Source organism: Rhinolophus sinicus, linkage group LG18 (genome assembly GCF_036562045.2).
Source record: "Rhinolophus sinicus isolate RSC01 linkage group LG18, ASM3656204v1, whole genome shotgun sequence".
Taxonomy (NCBI): domain Eukaryota; kingdom Metazoa; phylum Chordata; class Mammalia; order Chiroptera; family Rhinolophidae; genus Rhinolophus; species Rhinolophus sinicus.
The window spans coordinates 15,220,906-15,242,922 of NC_133767.1; the positions used below are offsets into that span (position 1 = coordinate 15,220,906).

Consider the following 22,017-nt stretch of genomic DNA (forward strand, 5'->3'; position numbering starts at 1 on the left):
ACCATCCCTTGTGGGAGTCGAACCGGCAACCTTGTGGTTGAGAGGATGCGCTCCAACCAACTGAGCCATCCGGGAGCTCAGCGGCAGCTCAGCTCAAGGTGCCGTGTTCAACCTTAGTGGCAGGGGGCGCTGCCCACCATCCCTTGCGGGAGTCAAGGAATCGAACTGGCAACCTTGTGGTTGGGAGCCCACTGGCCCATGTGGGAATCGAACCGGCAGCCTTCGGAGTTAGGAGCACGGAGCTCTAACCGCCTGAGCGACCGGGCCGGCCCCCAGTGCTTAGTATTCTCGATCATACACTGATGCCAAGGGCTTGCCAAGTCAGGCGTCCTCCCCTGGCTATTTCCAGTGTTCTGCTCAGGGCGCCGCAGCCTGGGGCCTGCTGCGGCTTCTCTCCTGCCCCTATCTGGGGAGCAGGTGCTCCTGGGGGCCTGGAGTCCTGCAGGCCAGGAGCGGGCCAGGTGATGGACACACTGGGGAGCAGAGAGGCCTCCAGGGGAAGGCGCTGCTGGCCCCGCTGGGGGGCTTTCGTTGTCAGTACCTCTGCGTGTGCAGGTTCTCGGACTGCGCGTGGCCCTTAGTCATAGACCTGACGTGTTTTCCTTTGCGGTCCAGACCCTGGTGATCAAAGTGTCCGGTGTGATCCTGTCAGTGGTGGGAGGACTGGCCGTGGGAAAGGTAACTGAGCCCGAGAGGCGCTGCCTTGGCCGGAGCCCCTGTGCCCTCTGTGTTCTCGCCGAGCCCGCCTGACGCACTGCCCTGTGCTTTCCAGGAGGGGCCGATGATTCACTCGGGCTCCGTGATCGCTGCTGGGATTTCCCAGGGGAGGTCAACGTCGCTGAAGCGCGATTTCAAGGTGAGTCCGTCCCTGGTGCACATACGGCGGCGAAGGGGACCAGCAATGTCCCTTGGAAAGCGGGGTCTGTCCTGCACCACTCAGGTGTGCTGTGCCGGGACCGCCCTTGACATTGAAGCTGAGGGTCAGGGCAGCGTCCTGTCTGGGGTGTGTCCCGGGACCTGACCAAGGAGTCTGCTCAGCCTGGCTCTGGGGGTGGCGTGTGGATCTGCGTTTCTTCTGCGTAAATGGCCTGTCGCTCCGAACAGCTTCTCAGCGCTGTGACCTAGGGAGAGGTCAGGAATGACATGTGCACAGATCAGAGACGCTTAGTTTTTAAGATCCGCTTCAGAACAAGTTTGTCGTGTTTTCCCAAAAAGCCACCAGCGTTTGGGTGGGTACTGCACTCAGTTTATATGTGAGTTTAGAGACAGTTAACATTTTTACAGAGGAGAGTCTTTTTAAGTCAAGAACACACTTAAGTTTTTCATTCATTCAGTTTCCGTTAGGTCTTTCAGTGGACTTTTGAGTTTTTTAATGTATCTCTTGCACAGCCCGTCAAGTTGAATTCTTGTTGTGATGGAATCTTTTCATTATTTTCTTGTGGTTGTTGGTTTGCAAGGACGTGCTCACTCTTCTGTTGCCTCTTCAGTTCTGTAGTCATGATGAATCCAGTAGTTGATGAATTGATTGTCTAGAGACCCCTTTCTCTCCCCTCCTCCCGTTGCCCCTGCCTTTGGTCCCTGTCTCGGTGGCCTCTAGCCAGCCTCCCTTCCTGAGAAGTGCCGTTGGAGGAGCTGGCTAAGACCGTCTCCCTGTCTGTCCTGTTCCCATTGCAGATTTTTGAGTACTTCCGCAGGGATACAGAGAAGCGGGACTTTGTCTCAGCAGGAGCTGCGGCCGGAGTGTCTGCTGCATTTGGGGCCCCCGTGGGTGAGGAGGGGCCCTGCCTGATCTGACACTGACAAATAACTGCCCGAGTTGGGGACGCCAGGCCGTCCCTGTCATGTGCAGGGATCGTCTTGGTGTTTGCAGACTTGAGTGCCAGGCGGGGGTGAGGGAGACATGGGCTTGGTGCCCTGGCTCTGGGGCGTGAGGGGCTCTGGGCATGGGTTCCCTGTGCCTGGGAGGGAACTTCAGGGCTGGGCCACTGCCATTCTAGGTGGCGTCCTGTTCAGCTTGGAGGAAGGTGCCTCCTTCTGGAACCAGTTCCTGACATGGAGAATTGTAAGTTCCCATGGATGGCACCTCTCCCTGGGTCAGGCAGCCCCCAGAGCTAGGTCTCCATCGCCACCATAGTTGGGTGGACACTACGCTCTGGGCCCACGTTTTGTTGTCCTCACCTGAGGTTCCTGTGGAGCCATGGCCGTGAGGGTCATTATGGTCAGCTCTGCCCCTCACTTGACCGAGTCACTGCCGCTTCCTGCTGCCTGCCCTTCCCCCTCAAGTGTGGCCATTGTTTCCACCCTGGTTCTCCTCCTCCTCCTCATGGGGAACCCCTGGACCCCGCTCACCTACTTCCATCAGCTCCGTCCCAGAGAGGCCTGGCCAGCGAGGCTCCAGCCTCCCTCCCTTTAGCCTTTGGAGGAGCTCCAGGTGCCCCCTGAGTGACAGGAGGCGAGTCACCCCCTCCTCCTGGGTGGGCATTGTCGTTCTGATGGCGCTGGTTTTTCTGCCCGCAGTTCTTCGCTTCCATGATTTCCACCTTCACCCTGAACTTTGTCCTAAGCATTTACCATGGAAACATCTGGGACCTGTCCAGCCCGGGCCTCATCAATTTTGGAAGATTTGACACAGAGGTAACATATGGCGTTGTCCCCCTTGCTGGTTCTGGTGCGGTTTCCTCAAAGCTCAGCCTGAGAATTTGGACTTTTGGAAAACCCCATCTCTTCCCTGTGAGATTGATCTCGTTTATAACGCTCTAGGGAGAGGTGCAGGTTAGGATGCCCGTCACCCAGGGGGGCGCCTTCAGGATTCTCAGGCTGTTGGACAACAACACTGAGACCTGTGGGGCCGGGGCCGCTAGTGCAGCAGCTTAGAGGGCAGGTAGGTGCCGGCCGCCATGGGTAGGGAGGCCTGGCCCATGTGCCACCATCGCCGGACACTGCACAGGGAATGCACTCCCAGCATGTCCACGCACTGGGGTACATGAGCTCGTGGATCATCCCGGTCACTGGGTGTGTTCCTGGGGCTCTCCCTCACGCCCACCCCCTTGTCTCCCCCTTTGGCAAAAGCTCCGGCCGTGCCCCTTCTGAGGTAGGCAGACGCCGGGAAGAAGCAGGCGAAAGCCTTACAAAGATAAGGTCTGGCAGGGTCTCCGAGCACCTCCCAGACCAGCCCGTCGCATGGTCTGCCCAAAACATGGGCTCAGCATGTCTCCTGTGGGACCTCTGCAGCCCTGCGTGAAAGTGACAGAAGGTTCCTGGGTGTGTGCAGATTGTATGTGATGTCCAGCCCTCGAGCCCGAGAGGCAGAGAGCCGGTGACACCTCCTCACAGACATTCGCTCTCCCTCTTTGCACAGACGATGGTGTACACTATCCACGAGATCCCCATCTTCATCGCCATGGGCGTGGTGGGTAAGGGCCATCCCACGCAGGACACCGCCCCCCGGCCCGAGACGCTGGCTGGCACCTCCCAGTGGGAACAAAGCGTGTGGTGGTGTCGGGGCCTGTGGGACTCCAGGCCGTGCCTGGCTTTGAAACGGCTGGAGAGGGCTGCAGCCCCCATCCCCTGCCTGCTGCCGTGGGGCAGCAAGCCACTGGGGAGGGAGCCCACACCTCAGGGAGACCCGAGCTCTCTGCTTCTCCTCTGGGAAACCCCTCTAAGCAGGCTGGGCCCCGGACAGCAGCCATTGCTCTGTGAGAACCTTTTCCCTGAAAGAAAGGCAAAGCCTTTCAGAAATAAGCCTGACCCTCCATCAGGGTGTGGAGATGGAGAGCAGGGGTTTTCACAGACCGTCTTCTTCTGCCCCCTCCTGTACCCTCCTGTTCCCTCTGCTGCCTGGGCAGCCTCCACCATTTTTCCGTGCCCCCCACATGCGGCTCCTTTCTGGTCACAGGTGGTGTTCTTGGGGCTGTGTTCAATGCCTTGAATTACTGGCTGACGATGTTTCGAATCAGGTGAGAAACCTCTATTTTGTGGACCAAGTTGACAGGTGTGGCCCCAGGGCCTTTGGAAATGGACTCATTGCAGGCTGTGCACCCACAGGGCACGCAGAATGCCATGTGCCGGTGTGCGTTCCTCTGCGGTGGTTTGTACATGAGGGAGACAGAGCAGCATGGGGCCAGGGGACAGGTGGCGTCAGGCTAAGGGAGGCCTGGCATGCAGCCCTCTGGGCAGAGGAGGCACCGCCTGTGCACCCAGCAGCCCTGGGGTCAGGGCCTTCCCAGCCTCAGCCTGGTCTGTCGGGTGCCATCTTGCCCCTGGGCACAGTTGGCTGGCACAGGTCTCTGCTGTTAGGAGAGCCATTATCGAGCTTTTGGAGGGCAGGTCCTGGGCACTGCTCCCTGTCCCCTTGCAGTTGGGGAGTGTCCAGGAAGTAACCTGAGCACGTGCGGGAGCCTGGGCAGATGGATGATTAAACGTGCTGTGTCGTCCTCCTAATCAGTGTCCTGTCGTCCGCTCTCACTAAGTCACAGGCTCAGGTTGCCATGGCAACTACCTTGTGTCCCTCAGCCTGATCCATCCCAGTGTTTGCTCCAGGTACATCCACCGGCCCTGCCACCAGGTGATCGAGGCCATGCTGGTGGCTGCCGTCACAGCCACTGTCGCCTTCGTGCTGATCTACTCCTCTCGGGACTGCCAACCCCTGCAGGGCAACTCCGTGTCCTACCCCCTCCAGGTAGGAGGCGGGGAGCAGGGCGGGCCCTCTGAGGAGCCCTGGCTCCCCCTCCCGGCAGGGGGGCTGCTGACAGAGCAGAGCTCCGGGCTAGTGGGCTGGTGTATGCCGGGCATCCAGAGAGCTGGTGTTTGGGCCGGCTGGAGTGTTGCCCCGGCCGTCTTCCCAGAGCAACGGCCTGACAGAGGATTGCAGAAGTGGGGCTGAGGGTATGGACCTGAGAGGCATAGCCCCCTCCCCCACCCCCACCCCCACCCCCGCTCCAAGGCAGCAGCCCGCCCCGTCCTGCCTTGTGCTTGGCGCCTGGCTGCTGTCCAGGCCAGGACTGCCCCGTCCCACTGGCCTCTCCTCTCTCCCAACCTTGCAGCTCTTCTGTGCAGATGGCGAGTACAACTCAATGGCGGCGGCCTTCTTCAACACCCCGGAGAAGAGCGTGGTTGGCCTTTTCCACGACCCCCCAGGTGCGTGCCTGTGCCCTGCCCCCTCTGGCCTGGCCTACGTCATCCATAGACACTGGGCCCAGGCCTGGGTGACACCCTTCAAGCCAAGTGTGCCCTGAAGGCAGAGGTCACTGCCCTTGCTCGGGCAGTGGGCACACTGGAGCGCAGGGCAGTCAGCTGACCCGACTGCCCGAAAGGGGCTGGTCAGGTTCCCCTGTGTCCCCTTCCTTTCCAGGAGAGCGGCCACAGGGCGTCCGCCTCATTCAGAGGCTCTTAGCTCCAGGGTGGGAGCTGCTTGCATGGGTCAATGTCCTTCCGAAAACCCAGTGTGGTGACTCACACACCAGCACTGTTTCCTCACCCAGCCACACCCGTTTTCAGTAAGAAACAGGTTCTGAACACACTCCAGTGCTTTTCAGTGCACACCTGCCACCTCGCCACGCTTGGCGTTCCCCGGGCCTCAGCCTCGCCTTCACTGCAGCACGTTGCCCGCGGCCACACTGCCACAGCACGTGCACATGAGCCCGGGCAGGTGGAGTCCAGTTTTCCATCGTGCGGCCAGCTGCCCCGTGGCATCATCTCGCCTCTTCCTGTCTCGGGCTCCTCAAGTTGTCCCAAATTATTTCCTGTCACAAAGCCACCCGGACCTTCCTGGTCTTGTGCCTCTGTGCATGTGACAGTCCACAAAATTTAACAGAAAGGCTTTTAAACATGTGTGAGGCTGAGCCCTTTGTAAAAGGCATCGAGCTGAGCCGTTAGCTGTTATCAGGCCTCCTGACATGCTGGTTCAGGGCTGGATTGGTGTCTTCCTGTGTCTGGAAGTCATCTGGTGTGGAACGTGGCTGGTGGCCTCCCTCCCCGGACCCCCAGTGGTCTGCACCTGAGACCTCAGCTGCACCTTCCCTCAGCCTCAGCTGACCGTCCTGCTGGCAGCACTGGGGCCCTTTCCCTGGCTCCTTCTGCCCCCGGCCTGGGTGGCTGTCCTCCCGCCTCTGGGGACTCAGCCTCCAAGAGCCTGAGCTCTGGCCTCTGAGATGGGGAGACTTCTGGGAGCCCTCTGGGGTGTCTGGGGTCAGGATGTGCTTGGCGCCTGGCTGCTGTCCAGGTCAGGACTGCCCCATCCCACTGGCCTCCCCCAGAGGTGGTGACTGGGCAGCTGGGTGGGCAGCCCTGCTCGGGCGTGAGTCTGCCTGGCAGCCCCTGGCCAACCCCTCTCCCCTAGGCTCCTACAACCCCATGACTCTCGGCCTCTTCACCCTCGTCTACTTCTTCCTGGCCTGCTGGACCTACGGGCTGACAGTGTCCGCCGGCGTCTTCATCCCGTCCCTGCTCATCGGGGCTGCCTGGGGCCGGCTCTTTGGCATCTCGCTGTCCTACCTCACAGGGGCTGCGGTGAGTGGCGGTCTTCACGCACCGAGCATGTGGGGCCCGAGCTGCGCTGGAGGGACGACGGGCGGGGCCGCCGTGGCTGAGAGCAGCGGGCTCCCAGTGCGGGCGGTCAGCGCGTCAGATCCGCGAGCCGTTTTTCTTAGGCTTAGTTTCCTGGCTGCACCCGTTTGATAGGAACACGCCCGAGGTGTAGCTGGCTGTGCGTGTGGCCCTCAGACATGGTGTCGGGGAGAGGCTCACTGGTTACAGTGAGAGGCGGACGTGCCAGGGGGCGGGCTCTCGGGCTGCAGGCGGCGGCGACGGAGCTGCATGTGGGACAGGCCTTGCTCGGCCACTGCCACCTCCCACTGCCTCTTTGTCAGCTTGGGTTTTATTCTGTGTATTTTCCCTCTTTTTACTTTAGTCCTTCAAATAAGATTAAAAAGGAAAACCTGTAAGCGGGGAAGGCGTTTCTCAGGTCTCAGGTTTCCTTCCAGACGCGGTGTTTCATGTTTTCTTAATCGCAATATGGTTTACACACCATAAATCAGTGGGTCTCTGGTGTTTTCAGAGTGTGTGACCATCACCACTGTGTAGGTTCAGGACAGTCTCATCACCCCAGAAAGATACCTGTCCCCATCAGCACTCACTGCCACGCTCCTCCCTGCCCCTGGCAGCCACCGTCTGCATTCGTCTCCATGGGCGAGCCTGTTGTGCACGTTTCATGTCAGTGAAGGCACACACCACGTGGCCGTCTGTGTCTAGCTTCTCTCACTGAGCGTGCAGTTTTCAGGGTTCATCCGCGGTGTAGTGTGTTGGATTTTCGCTCCTTTCTGTGCTCCCTCGGGTGGTGCAGCCTCTCTGCACACACGACGGTCACTGCACGTGCGGTGCCGGCCTCTCCCTGCATGCTCCCAGCGCTCCCCTCCTCTGTAGAGAGCGTCCTGCTGTCTCGTGCTGCAGTTCTCCCGCGTATGCAGATGGCATGGTTCATTCAGACATCCCTGAGCGGGCCCCTCTGTGGATCCTTCCAGACTTGTTACTCCTGAGGAGGCACAGGCCATTTGGCACATGTGTGCATAAAGAAACTCTCCCGGATGTGGAATTGCTGGGCGTGCGTGGCCTCTGGTGGTGTCCGTGCGTCTTGGTGGGTTTGGGTAGGGGGTTGCCACCCCCGACACCTGTATGTCATCCCCACAGATCTGGGCGGACCCTGGCAAGTACGCCCTGATGGGAGCAGCTGCCCAGCTGGGTGAGTTCTGTGTGCCTGCGTGGGCACGTATGGGGCATGAGCCTCGTAGAATCTCGAGGGCTAGGTATTCATTTTAGTGTTAGCGTCCACACCCTACGGGGTGTAGCTGGATAGCGTCACTGTCCCCACCCAGTGCAGCCTGGAGAGAGGGACACCTGGCATGAACAAACGGGGCCTGGGCCCTTCACAGAACAGGCGGGCAACGGGAGGGCCAGGCAGAACGGCCTACAGAGGCTTGAGACCACGCTCACCTTGCCCTCCCGGGGTAGGTGGGATCGTGAGGATGACACTGAGCCTGACGGTCATCATGATGGAGGCCACCAGCAACGTGACCTACGGCTTCCCCATCATGCTGGTGCTCATGACCGCCAAGATCGTGGGGGACGTCTTCATCGAGGTGGGGCCTGCCTGCCCCTCACCCTCCCTCTGGGACCCGCCGCATGACCTGGTCTCAGAGCCTGAGACTGGGGACTGGGGGTCTAGAGCAGCGTGGAGGGAAGGGGCCCCTGTGAAGCCATCTCCAGCTTCTCCCTCAGTGGCGGGGACAGTGCACCTGAGACCCCTCCCTCAGTGGCGGGGACAGCGCGCCCGGGACCCCTCCCTCTGGTGGGGACAGTGTACCCGGGACCCCTCCCTCAGTGGTGGGGACAGTGTACCCGGGACCCCTCCCCACGGCAGCTCTGCGTGACGCCCTGCCCCCCCCCCCCCCAGGGCCTGTACGACATGCACATCCAGCTGCAGAGCGTGCCCTTCCTGCACTGGGAAGCCCCGGTCACCTCACACTCGCTCACCGCCAGGTATCGCCCTCCTCCTGGTTGCGGTCTAGGCCAAAGGCCTGCAGCCTGGGGCTTCCTCCCCATGCTCAGGCTGGGGTGGGCGGCAAGTGGTGCCCACGCTCTGGCAGGGTGGTATGGGCGGCCAGGAGCAGGAGGGAGGCCGCATGCCCGTGTGTGAACCCCTGGGGGTCGCTGCTGGGGCTGCAGGCGCCGCCCCCGGCTGGTTGGTTCTCCCAGGGCAGTGCCTGGGCTCTGCGTCCTCCTCGCCTCACCTCCGGGCTTGCTGCATCCTTCCGCTTCATGCCTGTGGCGCTTCAGCTCTGGTGTGAAGACTTTTGAGAAATTCCTCCATGGCCACATGGTCTGTCACCTTGCGATTGGTCACCGTGTGGCTGGTCGCCATGTGGCCAGCAGTGGACGAGGTGTGCGTTCTTCCACAGGGAGGTGATGAGCACGCCGGTCACCTGCCTGCGGAGGACGGAGAAAGTGGGCGTCATCGTGGACATACTCAGCAACACGGCGTCCAATCACAACGGGTTCCCCGTGGTGGAGTCCACTGACGACACCCAGGTACCAGCTGCCAGGCAGGTGGACGGGTCGGCCGCCGTCGCACGTGAGCCAGTGGCCTCGGGCCGGCTGCCACCTCCCCAGACCTCACAGGGAAGCCATCGTCGGCCCGTGCACCTGCCAAGCAGGGCATGTTGGGGAGGCGTGATGTGTCGGGATGCAGAGACCCCGCGTCTGGGTTTATGGTGGGAATTCTGCTCACTGTGAAAGGAGCCAAGTCACACAGCTGTGTGAGCGCTCTGCACACAGATAGGTTAGTGACGCAGCCATGTAGCTCGTGCTCGTGTCCCAAACTGCACTGTCAGCTGTGCAGCCGTGGCTGTGACTTCTCAGGAACCGCTGAGGGAATGTGCGGCCCGCCCAGTACCACGTGCCCAAAGGTTTGGGGTGAATTTTGTCAGGGCCAGGCCTGCATTTCGCCCCGGCACATACTACAACCCAGACACCTTGTTCCTCGCTCTGGGGTGTTTGGTGATTAACAAGCTTGTGCAGGTGAAAAGCCTGTGGCAAGGCCGGCACCCATAGACGGTGGCCACACATCGATGGGGAGCCTGATGGGAACCTGGCTGGAGCAGAGGTCCCTGAGCGCATGTAGTGGAGCTGCTACTCAGACGCCAGCTGCCGCCCGCCCCTCTGAGCTTTCTGCAGGGCCTGTGACCAAGCAGGCAGGTCGCGAGGTCTGGGGCTCTGCCTGCAGATGAGGCCACCTGTTGTCTCTTTCCCGCAGCCGGCCCGGCTCCAGGGCCTGATCCTGCGCTCCCAGCTGATTGTCCTCCTGAAGCACAAGGTAGGCCCCTCGGCCGCAGGTGCCTCCGGGAGGTGGGACAGGCCCCTCCTGGTGCTAGGGTTCTAACACCCTGCCCGCTGCCCACTCCCCACAGGTGTTTGTGGAGCGATCCAACAGGGGCCTGGTCCAGCGGCGCCTGCGGCTGAAGGACTTCCGGGACGCCTACCCGCGCTTCCCCCCCATCCAGTCCATCCACGTGTCCCAGGACGAGCGAGAGTGCACCATGGACCTCTCTGAGTTCATGAACCCCTCCCCCTACACGGTGCCCCAGGTGCCTGCCGGGGGCTGCGGGTTGGGCAGCTGTTTGATGCCCGCTTGCAGGGTCTCGAGGTGGCCTTCAGTGGCTGGCCAGGGCGGGGCTGAGGTGGGGGCAGCGGAAGCGGGGGCAGCTCCAGCCTCAGAGCCAGAACATGGATTGGAGACTTGGGGGATGGAAGTGGTGGCGGTAGAGTTGGATGCCAGTAGCACAACTGAGGCAGGGTTGGCTGGCATGGTGGGGAAGGGGTGGTCCAGGACGCATCTCGATGTCCTAGTAGCAGCGAGTGTGATGGGAGACGGCCGACCGAGCCTGTGGGTCCTGCCTCTACTCTCGGGTGGGGCCAGTGTGGGCCAGTGGGCGAGCTGAGGCCATGCCTGTGTTGCAGGAGGCATCTCTCCCGAGGGTGTTCAAGCTGTTCCGGGCCCTGGGCCTCCGGCACCTGGTGGTCGTGGACAACCACAATCAGGTGAGTGGCCCCCTGCCCACCTGGCTGCCAGGGTCACAGGTGCACACCTGCTCTTCGCTCCTGCAGGGGGCTCTGAGGCCTGGGCCCACCTCCAGGTCTCTCCCAAACTCTGCCGCTCCCCCACACACTTCCACAGTACTGGCAGGGGCTGCTGGACTCCCATGACCTGGCTTTATTCCCACAGGTGGTCGGGCTGGTGACCAGGAAGGACCTGGCCAGATACCGGCTGGGGAAGGGGGGCCTGGAGGAGCTCTCACTGGCCCAGACGTGACGCCCCAGCCCTGGCACCTACCCGGGGTCCCCACCTCGCTCCTCGGGCAGCGGCCGATCCAGTGTCGTCCAGACCCAGCTGGCGTGAGCCTGGTCATCACGTGGGCACCTTGAAGACGTCACCACACTTCCTCTGGCCTTCGCCCCTTGGATGTCACTCTCCATCCTCCTGTTTCTTCACCTTCAGGGATCAGACATTCATGCAAGTGCTCGCTTCCTGAGAGCCAGCAAGAGGGTGCATGTCTGTGTGTCTCGGTGTGTGTCTGTATGTCTGTGTTCACGTGTGTGTGCGAACGCGAGCGAGCTGGGCCCCGTGGGTCCAAGTGCTGCAGGCCCGCAGGGCAGGGGCCCCTCGCTGCCGCTCTGCTCCTCGTTACCTGGTGCCAGCCCACAAGGACCACGCGCCTGTGAACTGCCAGCTGGAGGCCTGGGCAGCCACCGCCTTTGGCCTTGTCCTTCTCGGCTCCGTCTGCAGCCGTGAGGTGATGGCCTGTGCAGCAGGGATGCACAGAGGCGAGGGCTCAGGGCTGCAGAACAGCCATGGACAGCAGACTAGGAACTGCCCATTCTCCCGGACTCACCACGTTCACCCCCGGGGTCCCTCCCCCACTTGGGGTGTGATGGGCTCTGTGCTGGAATCTTGGCCAGAGGACACCTGAGAGCCACGTGTGGGCCTGAACCCCCGAGTCCTGCCAGGCTTTTGTCACCCCAAGCCCCCCGAGGCTGGAGTCCAGACGAACAGCTGTGGCCACCGTGTGGACAGCAGCTGGGAAGGCGGGTCTTCTTGGCACTGGCTTGGGGGGCACTGGCCTCTGAGCATCCCCAGCCCACGATGACGTTCCAGCCCTAGGGGCAGACGGGCTCTGGAATGATACGGGGAGGCTGAGCAGGGCCACTGCCCTCCAAGGCCAGGCGGGGCTGGCGAGTCCCCAGGCCACCCATGTCTGACGAGGCGATACAGACCCTCGGTGGTGAGCTGGTGGGTGCTGTGCCTCAGCTATGGCCGCATTCAGGGGGGTAGGGCTTTGAACGGCAGGTATCGTCCTGATGGGGAATATTTGGGGAGGGGAGCGGGGGTCTGAGTGTGGGGGGTCTGAATGGGAGAAATAAAGGAATTGCACTGAGTGCCAGTACCAACTTCCTGTTCATGGTCGGCATGGACCAGTCTAGCAGCCAGAATTCCGGGGCCACTGGGGATAGGGGCGTCTGGGATGGGGCTCTCCTCAGTGCTGGTGCAGGTGGGCAGCACCCCAGTGTGGACACCCTGCGAGGGGGCCACACGTAAGAGGCCCAGGAGCCTGCAGGTGGGGTATCCCGCAGGAGGAAACCCCTTGGGCACCAGCCACTTCGTCCTGGTCTGGATGTCCAGGCAGTGTTGCCCCGGGGGCAGCTGCAGAGCCCGGCAGGGAAGGCTTCTCTCCAGGGGCCCCTCCGTCTGCACACGGCTCGGCTCCGCGTGTCCTCCTCCCGGACCTGCTCGGCCACAAGACGTGTGGTGTGGCTCCCCCTGGATGACGGCTTGACTGACGTGTTCCCCTTGTGGCAGGGAAACCCCCAGCCAGCCCTCCGTGGGCAGGTCTGGGTGACACGGGGGGGCGCGGGGCTGGAGTGAGAATAAAACACCCCACCGTCCTTTGGAGACTCGGTGTGGAGAAAGCAGGTACAGCGTCTCGCTCACGTCTCTGTACTGAGTACAGGTGCAAATGATGGTATTTTAGCTAAACCGGGTCAAATAAAATGGGCTATTGAAGTTCACTCCTTGTCTCTCACTGTGGCTGCTATGAAGGTTGACGTCAGCGCACACCTGTGGCCGCATCTCTTGTGGACGATCCCTCGGGGCCTCTGGTCCTGGGTGCAGGGCTGGCTCTATCCAGTCCGTCTGGGGATCCCAGCCTTCCTGTTAGGTGCAGTGAGCGGAGGGCCAGCGGTTGCTCCTGGGCAACCCCCACCCTGGCCAGGCTGGCTGAACGGCGTCCCCTTGAATCCTTCCAGAAACAGGCGGTTGGGGAGGCCTCTCGGGAACTGGGGAGTTGAGAGCTCAGGTTCCACTGGCGGTTAGGCTGTGAAGTCACAAGGTTCCAGAAGAACCCCCACTGCCCTCCCTGCCTCGGTATTGTCCTGGAAGGAGGAGGTGAGAAGTGAGGACAGTAGCTCACCCCTTCACGTCCTGCGTGCTACCCCAAGGCCCTGGAGTCTTCCAGCTCTGACCCTGCCTCCCTCCAGCCATCCCCCACCCCCAACTACCCTGGTGTCCAGCTCTGGGCAGCCACGGGGTGCTAGGCCTGGGGCTTCTGGGCAGTGACCAGGGCCAAAGACTGCTGGTGAAGCCGTCAGGAGAGCCAGGTCCTGACGGGCCAGAGCTGCGAGGACAGTCCAGGGAGGCGGCTGCGTGTGGGTGTGGATGAGGGCACAGCTCTGCTTCCTGATTCCTAGGTTGCTTCACAGCCCGGGGGCTCCCTCTGCAGCTGGCCAGGCAGGGCAGGGCGTTATCCAGTTCCTGCCACCCAGTGCTGTGTGTCCTCAGGTGGGGGCTGGACCTCTCTGAGCCTGAGATTCCTGCTGTGGAGCAGTGAGAGCCCAGCTCTCCCTGGGTCAGGCTCTGTGACTCAGCAGAACAAGCCACAGTGAGCTTGACGGGCACACTCAGTGACAGCTGCTGCGGTCCCTGTTACCCTAAGCTCCACCTGGGAGCCGGCTCCCCTTGTCAGCCCAGAAGTCCAAGTGGCGAGCCCCCAGGTGCCTTGTAGAGCTGGCTGGTAGCAACTCTTCGTCAGGGGCCTTGCCCCCCTCCCAGCTGAGTACCCTGGAGGACCTGGGACTCCTCCTGGAGGAAGGGCTGGACAGCCCTGAGCTCCTGAGTCTAGAGGAGATCTCAGAGCGATATGAGACCAGCCGCCTGGCGTCCACCATCTCTGTCCCGGAGCAGGACACCCCCCAGCGCTGGAAGCAGCTGGAGCAATGGTGAGCCCGGTAGGGAGCAGGGCGGGAGAGCCACACGTCAGCCCCGTGGCTCATGTGCTGACAGCCTGTTCCTCGCCTTGGCCAGGGTGGCCGACCTGCAGACTGAGGTGGCGTCCCTGCGGGGACACAAGGACAACTGTGAGCGTGCCAACCTGAGCCTCCTGCAGGAGCTGCGCCAGGTGCAGGCCCATGTGCAGCTACAGGATTCAGAGCTGAGGAAGCTGCAGCAGGAGCTGCAACAGGGGGCTTGGGCCTCCGAGAAGGAGGCCCCGGAGGTGAGCCCCCATCGGCCGGGAGGCAGCTCGTCCCACCCACAGGCCAGGCTCCCCTGTTCCTGGGTGTTGGGGCAGCTGTTTCCTGGACCCAGCGCCCAGCTCGGTCCCTGCTGCCCAGGCTGGGAGGGCCCCAGGCCTGCACTCAGCCCACATCCCCCTCCTCGCAGTTTCCCGGGCCCCAGAACCAGAACCAGATGCAGGCCTTGGACAAGAGGTATCCCCACACGCATGGCACAGGCCTTCACGGGAGGGAAGGGGGCTTTGGGAGAGACGTGGCTGGTTCCAGACCCACCGGGTTTCCCTTCCCCTGTTTGTTGTCTTGTTCGGGTAAGCGGTACTGACCCATGGTCCAACCCAAGGTCAGGGTTTGGGTGAGCAGAGGCCTGGGAAAGGGGCGGGAGGCTTGCCGCTGGTGCCCCTTGGCCAGGCCCCCGGGCCCCAAAGCCTGCCCAGCCTGCCCTGGGCTTCTCCTGGCTGCCAGAACGGTGGGCTGGGCAGGCCCTGGGCAGAAGCCGCTCTTGTGTGCCAGGCTGGTGGAGGTCCGGGAGGCTCTGACCCAGATCAGGAGGAAGCAGGCGTTCCAGGACTCTGAGCGGAAGGGCGCCGAGCAGGAAGCCAACCTCAGGTAGGCACTGCCCACCTCCCTCCCCAGGGGCCAGCTCTGGACCTTCTGTGTGTGGTCCTGTGGGAGTCACCAAGGCAGGGTAGGTGTCCTCCTGCCCTCTGTGCCAAGCTGCTGCTTGACAGGAAGCCTCAGACCTCCATGGACCCCTCTGTAGGAAAAAGAGACTCAAGCCAGGGGGTCCCCACCGCTTCCTCTTTCCCAAAGGTCATGCTCCCTGGGGCCCAGCTCTCACTGTCCCAGGTGGGGACAGGGAGGCCTGTGTCTCGCCCACGCTCTGTGTTTACCCAGCGATCTGTGTACTTCCTGCTCCACAGACCTGTAGGTCGGCCTCGGTCCCCAGATGCAGAAGGACTCTCGAAGTCCAAGGGCCCCACCAGCCTCCCTGTGGCTCCCCAGCCAGGCTCTCTGCTAGTGGGTGGTTGTGACCTTTGGCGGGTGCCCACAGGTTGGCCAAGCTGGCCAGGACGCTGGAGCAGGAGGAGCAGGACCGGGAGGTGGCCATTTGCACCCTGCAGAGGAGCCAGGAGGAGGCCAGCCAGAGGATGGAGCATGAGGTGGCCAGGATGCAGGTACCAGGCAGGGCGCTGGCATCTGGGCAGCCACCTGGGCTGCTGGCAAGAGGGTCCATCCGGAAGAGACCCCAGCACTCCCAGCCCATGTCCTTCCCACTAGGGGTTCTTCCCTACCTTCAGCTTTCTTTTTAGTTCCATCCATGTGATCAGACCTGGGGGACGACCAGACATGTGCTGGCGAATCCCGTGGCCACTAAAGTAGCTGACATGTTAGACGATTTAAAACATGGTTCCTCTGTCACAAGAGCAACCTCTCACATGCTCAGTGGCCAAGTGTGGGTGCCGCCCAGGTCATTTCAGTGCTCAGCTGCTGCCTCCCCCTCCCGCGTAACCAGCACCCAGATCAAGAAATAGAACATCGTCGCCTGAAGCCCCTTCCTCAGCCATTTCAACCTCAGCGCTTCCCTTCGTGTGAAGTGCAAGTTTCCTCCCTGAAGACATGTCTCCCAGTGGTCCCACGCCTGGGCTGGTGCGGTGTCCCCTCCTGCATGTGCCCTGAGGAGGTGGGGCAGGGGAGAGGCAGCCTTTCAGCTCTGCAAATAGAGACCAGGGACTGCACTGCCCACAGGGGAGGCCCCAGCTGCTGCCCACATAGCTCGGCTGCCCAGCTTCAGTGGCGTCCCCCTCTTGCTGTCCTTTGGGTAGTTTCTGGGTTCCCTCAGGAGGCTGCTTGAGCTCCCCACTAGCCAGGAGCTCCCGAGGCATTGAGCCCAGGAATTCCCGTTGTGCCAGGCACCTTGTGGAGCGCCCAACTCTTTGCCAAGCACACTCTAGGGCCAGGGTCAGCAAGCTGCGGCCCCCCGCCTGGTTTTGTAAATAAAGTTTTATCGCTACACAGCCACTCCCGCTGCTTTTGCGCTGGAACCACAGAGCTGAGGGGCTGTGACACAGACCCCAGGGCCCATAAACCTGAAACATCTACACTTTGGCTCACGACAGAAAGTTTGCCCCACGCCACACCACCCTGTGTGAGGCGGGGAGGCCAGGGGGCTGAGGCATACGTGCCTGTGGGCTGTGGGAGCTGCCCCGGAGGTCTCTGCGGCCTCCGAGAAGGTGCCACCTGCCAGAACCCTGGCTGCCCGATGGGTGTGCGAGGCTGGAAGACAGAGCCGGGCTGGGCCTTGACTCCCCCATCTCCTGCACCCTCAGACCCTTGGTGCAACAGGAAGGGAGCTGACAGGGAGGAGAGATGGGGGGAAGGGGCGCCACCCAGGCCTGGAGGGCAAGAGCAAATCGTGTGTGTGTGCATGAGTGTGTGCTCACACATACCCTCGGCCTCCCTTCCCGAGGCTCCCAGCTCGGGGTGTGATTTAGTGGCTGCTGTGGCGTCTGGTGGTCGCTTCTGTGGGCTCGAAGCGTGTTCTGGACGTACGTGAGCTTGGCCTTCAGGCCCTTCACAGCCCTCATGCCTGGCCCTCCAGGGGGACACGTGGCCCCTGTCTGCCCTGCCTTCTTTCCTATGAAGAGTGTGGGCTCAGCTCTTGCCAGGCTCAGGGACAGCCGGGAGCACAGGACCCAGAGCCCGCTCTGATGGAGACGGTTGGGCAAGAAAACAGGTCCTCGGTGGTGCAGTGGGTGAGGGGCGGCTGTGGGAGGAAGTCGCCCAGCACGGCGGCGGCACAGTGACCCCCACCCTCCGCAGGCCCAGGTGACCAAGCTGGGCGAGGAGATGAGCCTCCGCTTCCTCAAGAGGGAGGCCAAGCTGTGCGGCTTCCTGCAGAAGAGCTTCCTGGCCGTGGAGAAGGTGGGAGCCTGTGGGATCCCCGGGGCTCTCCCTGCCCCCCGTTTGCCTGGCTCACCACAACCTGTGGGACCTCTCGCAGAGGATGAAGACCTCAGAAAGCAGGCGGCTGAAGGCCGAGAGCAGCCTGCGGGAGGAGCTGGAGAGCAGGTGGCAGAAGCTCCAGGAGCTGGCGGAGGAGCGCATGCAGGCCCTGCGGGGGCAGTGCCAGGTGGGCAGTGCCCGCTGGGCGCAGGCTGGGTGCCTGTGGGGAGGGGAGCAGCTGCGACAGGAGAGGCGTGGGACTCAGGGCCACCGCTGCACCACAGCAAGAAGAGTCACACCTCCTGGAGCAGTGCTGGGACCTGGACAGGGCTGTGGTCCAGCTGACCAAGTTCGTGCAGCAGAACCAGGTGTCACTGAACCGCGTCCTGCTGGCTGAGCAGAAGGCCCGGTGGGTGTCTGAACGGAGCCAGCGGCAGGGACCCGGAGCTGTCAGGCCGGGTGGACTGGAATGGTCCCTCTCCCGAGACCCCAGCCTCCTGAGCCCAGCACCCTGCCCAGTAAGGGCCCCCAAGGCAGAGTAGCCACCCGTTCCCAGCCTGTCCCTCATGGGGGATCTCTGCATGGTAGAAGTGGACACAGCCCCATCTTGCTCGTCCCTGTGATGACGCTCCATCCTCCATTCCCGGGGATCTCTTGGAAGGTTCTGGAGCCAGCAACTAGGCTCCCCTCCCTGGCCCAGCTCTGAGGGGCGGGCCAGTCTCAGCTGAGGGATAGTCTCTCTCAGTGGCGCTAACTCCCAGGGACACCAAGGGACACTTGGAGGAGAGCCAGGCTGGGGAGCTGGCTGCCTCTCTGCAGGAGAAGCTGAAGGCCACGCAGCTGGCCGGCGAGCTGGCCCGGCAGGAGATGAGCGCCGCCCTGGAGCTGGTGAGGGCGGCGGGGCCGCGTCCGGTCTCCCTGAGGGGTCTCCCGCCCTCCCAGGCCTCCACACTCAGCCCAGCCTCCCGCAGCTCCAAGAGAAGAGCCAGGCCCTGGAGGTGTCTGTGGACGTGCTGGTCACACAGGTAAAGGACCTGAGTGACCACTTCCTGGCCCTGAGCTGGAGGCTAGGCCTGCAGGGACACATGCTGACCCAGAGGCTGTGTGAGGTAAGGCCACGGTGCTGCCTGCAGGTCCTGGCAACCCTCTGGCTCCCTGAGGGTGGAGGCTTCACCAGCGGGTCCTAAGCCCACTCAGTGACGGTCCCCAAGGCCCAGGGTGGTCCTGAGCGACGAGACCTCCTGTTCGGAGCAGAGCGGCCCAGGATCAGCCGCTGAGATCAGAGGCCTGGGAGACCTGACCATAGGAAGGCAGACTCCACCCCTTGGTTTTGTTTTTCTTTTTTTATAACAATTTTATCGAGGTTTATACTTCACACACCGTACAATTCACCCTTTTACAGCATATAATTCAGTGGGTTTTCATATATTCAGAGTTGTCCATCCACCACCACAATCACGTTGAGAAGGTTTTCATCACCCCAAAAAGGAGCCCGTCGCATCAGCAGTCACACCCCCCTCCCTCCCCCAGCCCTTGGCACCCACATCTGCGTTCTGTCTCTGCGGATGTGCCCATTCCAGACAGTTCCTAGAAATGGAATCACACGCTCTGGGACCTGCTGTGTCTGGCTTCTCTCACTGAGCATGAGTTTTGAGGTCTGTCGTGTTGTCAAGGTGTTGGTGCTTCGTTCCTTTTCATGGCTGACTACTATTCCACTGCGCGATGGACCACAGTTTGCTTATCCATTCATCAGCCGATAGGCTGCTCCCCTTTGGGGTGTGTGGATGGCATTGCTGTGAACACACATGCACACCCTTTGGCTGTGGGGCCAGGCCCCCCGCCCTGCCCTGCATCCCCTTTTCTGCAGGTGTGGGCAGGCTGTCTGCTCTCTGTCTCTGCTGACTCCCTGTGGGCAGCAGGGGCTGCTGTGGGGAAGGGGCTGAGCCAGGCCTGCTTCATACAGATGTGTCTCTGTTCACCACAGTGGCCCAATCCAGGGGACCTGGGGGACATGCCTGGCTCTGCTGTCCTGGGCTGTGTGTGGCCTGGGTGCATGTGGTCGGAGTCAGAGGTGTGCTGAGTCTGTCTTTCTGTCTACCCTCCCTGTCCGGGCTCCGGCCTCACTGGGTGTCCATGTCCCAGGCAAAGAGCGAGTGGGAAGGCACAGAGCGGAGATCACTGGAGGGCCTGGCTCAGTGTCGAAAGGAGGCCCAGACGCACCTGAGGGAGTTGCAAGAGACAGTGGACAGCCTCCCCCGGCAGGTGGGTGAGGGCCAGGCCTGCACCACTCTTCCCCCGCTGTGTCCAGACTGAGCCACCCACTCAGCCCCGCCTGGGCCCCATTTCAGATAGAAGCCGTCTCTGACAGGTGCGTCCTGCATAAGAGCGACTCAGACCTCAAGATTTCCGCCGAGGGCAAAGCCAGGTGAGGCCCAGCTCCCGGCCGCAGCCTGGCAGGACGGTAGCCCCTGGGGAGGGAAGTGGCTCTGCTGAGGTGACCGTCACTGGCTGGGCTGGTGTCCACCCTGGGAAGGTACAGCCATCTCAGAACCACCGTACTGCACCAACAAGGCTTCACGTGGGCTCTCCTCCATGGGCTCCCAGCACCTGTGGCAGCCCCTCCCCTTGGCTCTCGGGGGCAGCCTGCATGGATCCCCAAGCTTTTCCCTCTGTCACCCACTGGGGACCCCCCAGTCCCCACTCTGTGCCCAGGGCCTCCTCCTTCCACCCACTCTGCCCCCAGTCCCCGGGCACCACCCCATCCTGGAACCTGGCAGCCTCGGCCTCCTGTGCCCACAGAGAGTTGGAGGTTGGGGCCATGCGGCAGGAGCTGGCAGCACTGCTGTCGTCGGTGCAGCAGCTCAGGGAGTGCAACCCTGGGCGGAAGATTGCGGAGATGCAGGGCAAGCTGGTCACGGTACCCTCGGGCCCTGTGCCGGGCACACTCAGAAGGGGAGGTCGTCTGGTCCAGACAGGGGCAGCCCCCTGCACTGGGGTCCCCAGGAATGTTCACAGAGCCAACTATCCTGCTGGGGGACTCCCCACATCTTAGCCTTTGGAAGTTCCAAGTGGGGGCACCTATTGGAGCCCCAAATGCTGGGGGCATCAGCAATCACAGTGAAACGAGCATCCCTGAGCACTGGCCAGGTCCCGCCTGGTCACTGGGCTGAGGGACAGCCCCTCCCCCCGATCTCATCGAGGGGTGAGGGCCCTTGTGTCAGAAGCCAGTTCCTGCCCCAGGGTATTGGGGTGAGAGCCGCTTCTGTGCCCACAAACGGGGACGCTGTGTTTAGTTTCAGAACCAAATAATGAAATTGGAAAACAGCATCCAGGACAACAAGACCATCCAGAACCTCAAGTTTAATTCAGAAACCAAGCTGGTAGGAGGCAGCCCCAGGCTGGCGGGACAGGCCCTCATCCCCTAGGCTCCAGGGGCTCCCAGGCCGGGAGGGTGGGCCACTTTCTCTGTGGGGAGCCTGTGCAAGCTCTCCCTGCCCCTCCCAGCCTGGCCATCCCTCCAGCTTTCGGTCTCCCCCACCATCCATCTATCAGTCGGTCTGCGTGCCTGGTCTGAGGAGCGTTTCCAGGCAGATAAGGCCCTGGTTTGCCCAGAGGGAGATAATCCCGTCTGCTGTCCCATCCCCTCGGTCCAATTCCTGCATTTCCACATCAGTCCCTCTCCCATGCACCCCTGCCTCCATCCCAGCGCACGGAGGAGATGGCCACCCTGAGGGAGAGCCTGATACGCCTGTGGAGTGAGGAGGGCCCCTGGGCCCTGACGCTGGGCAGCAGAAAAGTCCTTATGTCCCTGGTGAGACAGCAGTTCTTCGTCAAGGATGTGGCCCCCGGCGAGGTGGTCCCTGTGAACTGCTGGGGCGTATATCAGGCTATGAGGTGAGCAGTGGGGAGCTGCCTTTGGGAGACCCCTCCAGGTCGGGGTTCAGAGCTGGGGGAGGCCCCGAGGGCCGTGGGCCATGAGCCGTGTCTCCTAGCAGGTGGCTGCAGTGGAAGGCGGTCCTCATGAACCGGGTGGCCCGGTGGAGGCCGAGAGCCGTCTTGGCGAGGTCCCTTGGCCAGGAGTCTGCCCATCAGCTCATGTCCTGGCCCCTTTCCCAGAAATAAACATGCCAGCTCTTGTGCCTGTCACAGCCTGGAGATCCCTCCAGGGGGTCAGGAGGCCTGGGCAGTGGCAGTGACCAAGAGGCCCTGTCCCCAGGTTCCCCAAACACTCTTCTCCTCCCCAAGCCCAGACAAGCCCCAGGCCCAACCTTTTTCCTGGGCCTTCCCACGACAGGCACAGTGGCCTAGGACCCCCACCCACTCCTGGCTGGTGTCCCCCAGCAGCCAGACCAGGCCAGCCTTGGGAACCACAGCTGCCAACCTTCTCCTTCACACCTGGGAGGTGCCCTGCAGAGAAGCAGCTCTTCCTGCCCTAATCTAGGGAGCAAACAGTGTGTTTGCCCATGCTCTCAGCTGCACCCCCCTCCTCCTGCCCCTCCAAGAAAACCCTTGGCTCATCTGGGTAGTTGGCCCTGCCACCTGTTTCAGGGCCTTGAGGAAGGGCCACCTGGGACCAGCTGATGAGAAGCAATGGGAGGGCTGCCCTTGGGAATCTTGAGGACTGGTCTGGGTGGGCACAGCACGGCAACCCCTTGGACCCACCCCTTCTGAGGGGCTGCAACTCCTGCTGTGTCCTCGTCTCCTGCAGGCAGAGCTCTGAGGGCCAAGGGCCAGGGTGGCCGGGTTGGGTGCTAAGGACTGGCCCCGGCCCATTCCTGCCCTGGTGGCCTCTGGTGGTGGCGGCTCTGGGTCCCAGGATGAGCCCTGTCTGTCTTCCCAGGCCTGGAAAGTCCCGACCTGAGCTGGTTTGTCCTCCCGGTAGCTGCCCATGTTGGAGGGCTCCTCCCATGACAGCCATAAAAAGAGTCCGGAGCCCCGATGCCCCAGCTCAGCCCCTGC

The 22,017-nt window shown here is 62.3% G+C and overlaps 2 protein-coding genes across 2 annotated transcripts in view; both read left to right on the top strand.

Annotated features, from left to right (window-relative positions):
- The window catches only part of CLCN7 (chloride voltage-gated channel 7), a 27,294-nt gene extending 14,679 nt beyond the window's left edge, over positions 1–12,615 (top strand). Inside the window, exons 8-25 of the mRNA XM_074322556.1 lie at positions 616–678; positions 773–856; positions 1,675–1,768; positions 1,998–2,062; positions 2,518–2,634; positions 3,359–3,413; positions 3,896–3,956; positions 4,540–4,678; positions 5,043–5,136; positions 6,338–6,507; positions 7,684–7,735; positions 8,005–8,132; positions 8,447–8,532; positions 8,952–9,081; positions 9,806–9,865; positions 9,960–10,136; positions 10,510–10,590; positions 10,775–12,615. Of these exons, the coding sequence (XP_074178657.1) occupies positions 616–678; positions 773–856; positions 1,675–1,768; positions 1,998–2,062; positions 2,518–2,634; positions 3,359–3,413; positions 3,896–3,956; positions 4,540–4,678; positions 5,043–5,136; positions 6,338–6,507; positions 7,684–7,735; positions 8,005–8,132; positions 8,447–8,532; positions 8,952–9,081; positions 9,806–9,865; positions 9,960–10,136; positions 10,510–10,590; positions 10,775–10,861 (1,743 nt within the window). The 3' untranslated portion in view covers positions 10,862–12,615. The remainder of the gene's footprint in view (positions 1–615; positions 679–772; positions 857–1,674; positions 1,769–1,997; positions 2,063–2,517; positions 2,635–3,358; positions 3,414–3,895; positions 3,957–4,539; positions 4,679–5,042; positions 5,137–6,337; positions 6,508–7,683; positions 7,736–8,004; positions 8,133–8,446; positions 8,533–8,951; positions 9,082–9,805; positions 9,866–9,959; positions 10,137–10,509; positions 10,591–10,774) is intronic.
- CCDC154 (coiled-coil domain containing 154) lies at positions 12,017–21,940 on the top strand. Its single transcript, XM_074323076.1, has 19 exons — positions 12,017–12,098; positions 12,407–12,520; positions 13,084–13,251; positions 13,539–13,821; positions 13,907–14,096; positions 14,264–14,310; positions 14,626–14,721; positions 15,167–15,290; positions 16,936–17,037; positions 17,117–17,245; positions 17,343–17,467; positions 17,820–17,946; positions 18,030–18,167; positions 19,201–19,320; positions 19,407–19,483; positions 19,858–19,975; positions 20,352–20,438; positions 20,765–20,952; positions 21,054–21,940. Exons 1-19 carry the CDS (start codon positions 12,017–12,019, stop codon positions 21,178–21,180), a joined length of 2,442 nt encoding a protein of 813 aa, XP_074179177.1. The 3' UTR covers positions 21,181–21,940.
- Positions 21,941–22,017: the final 77 nt, after the last annotated feature.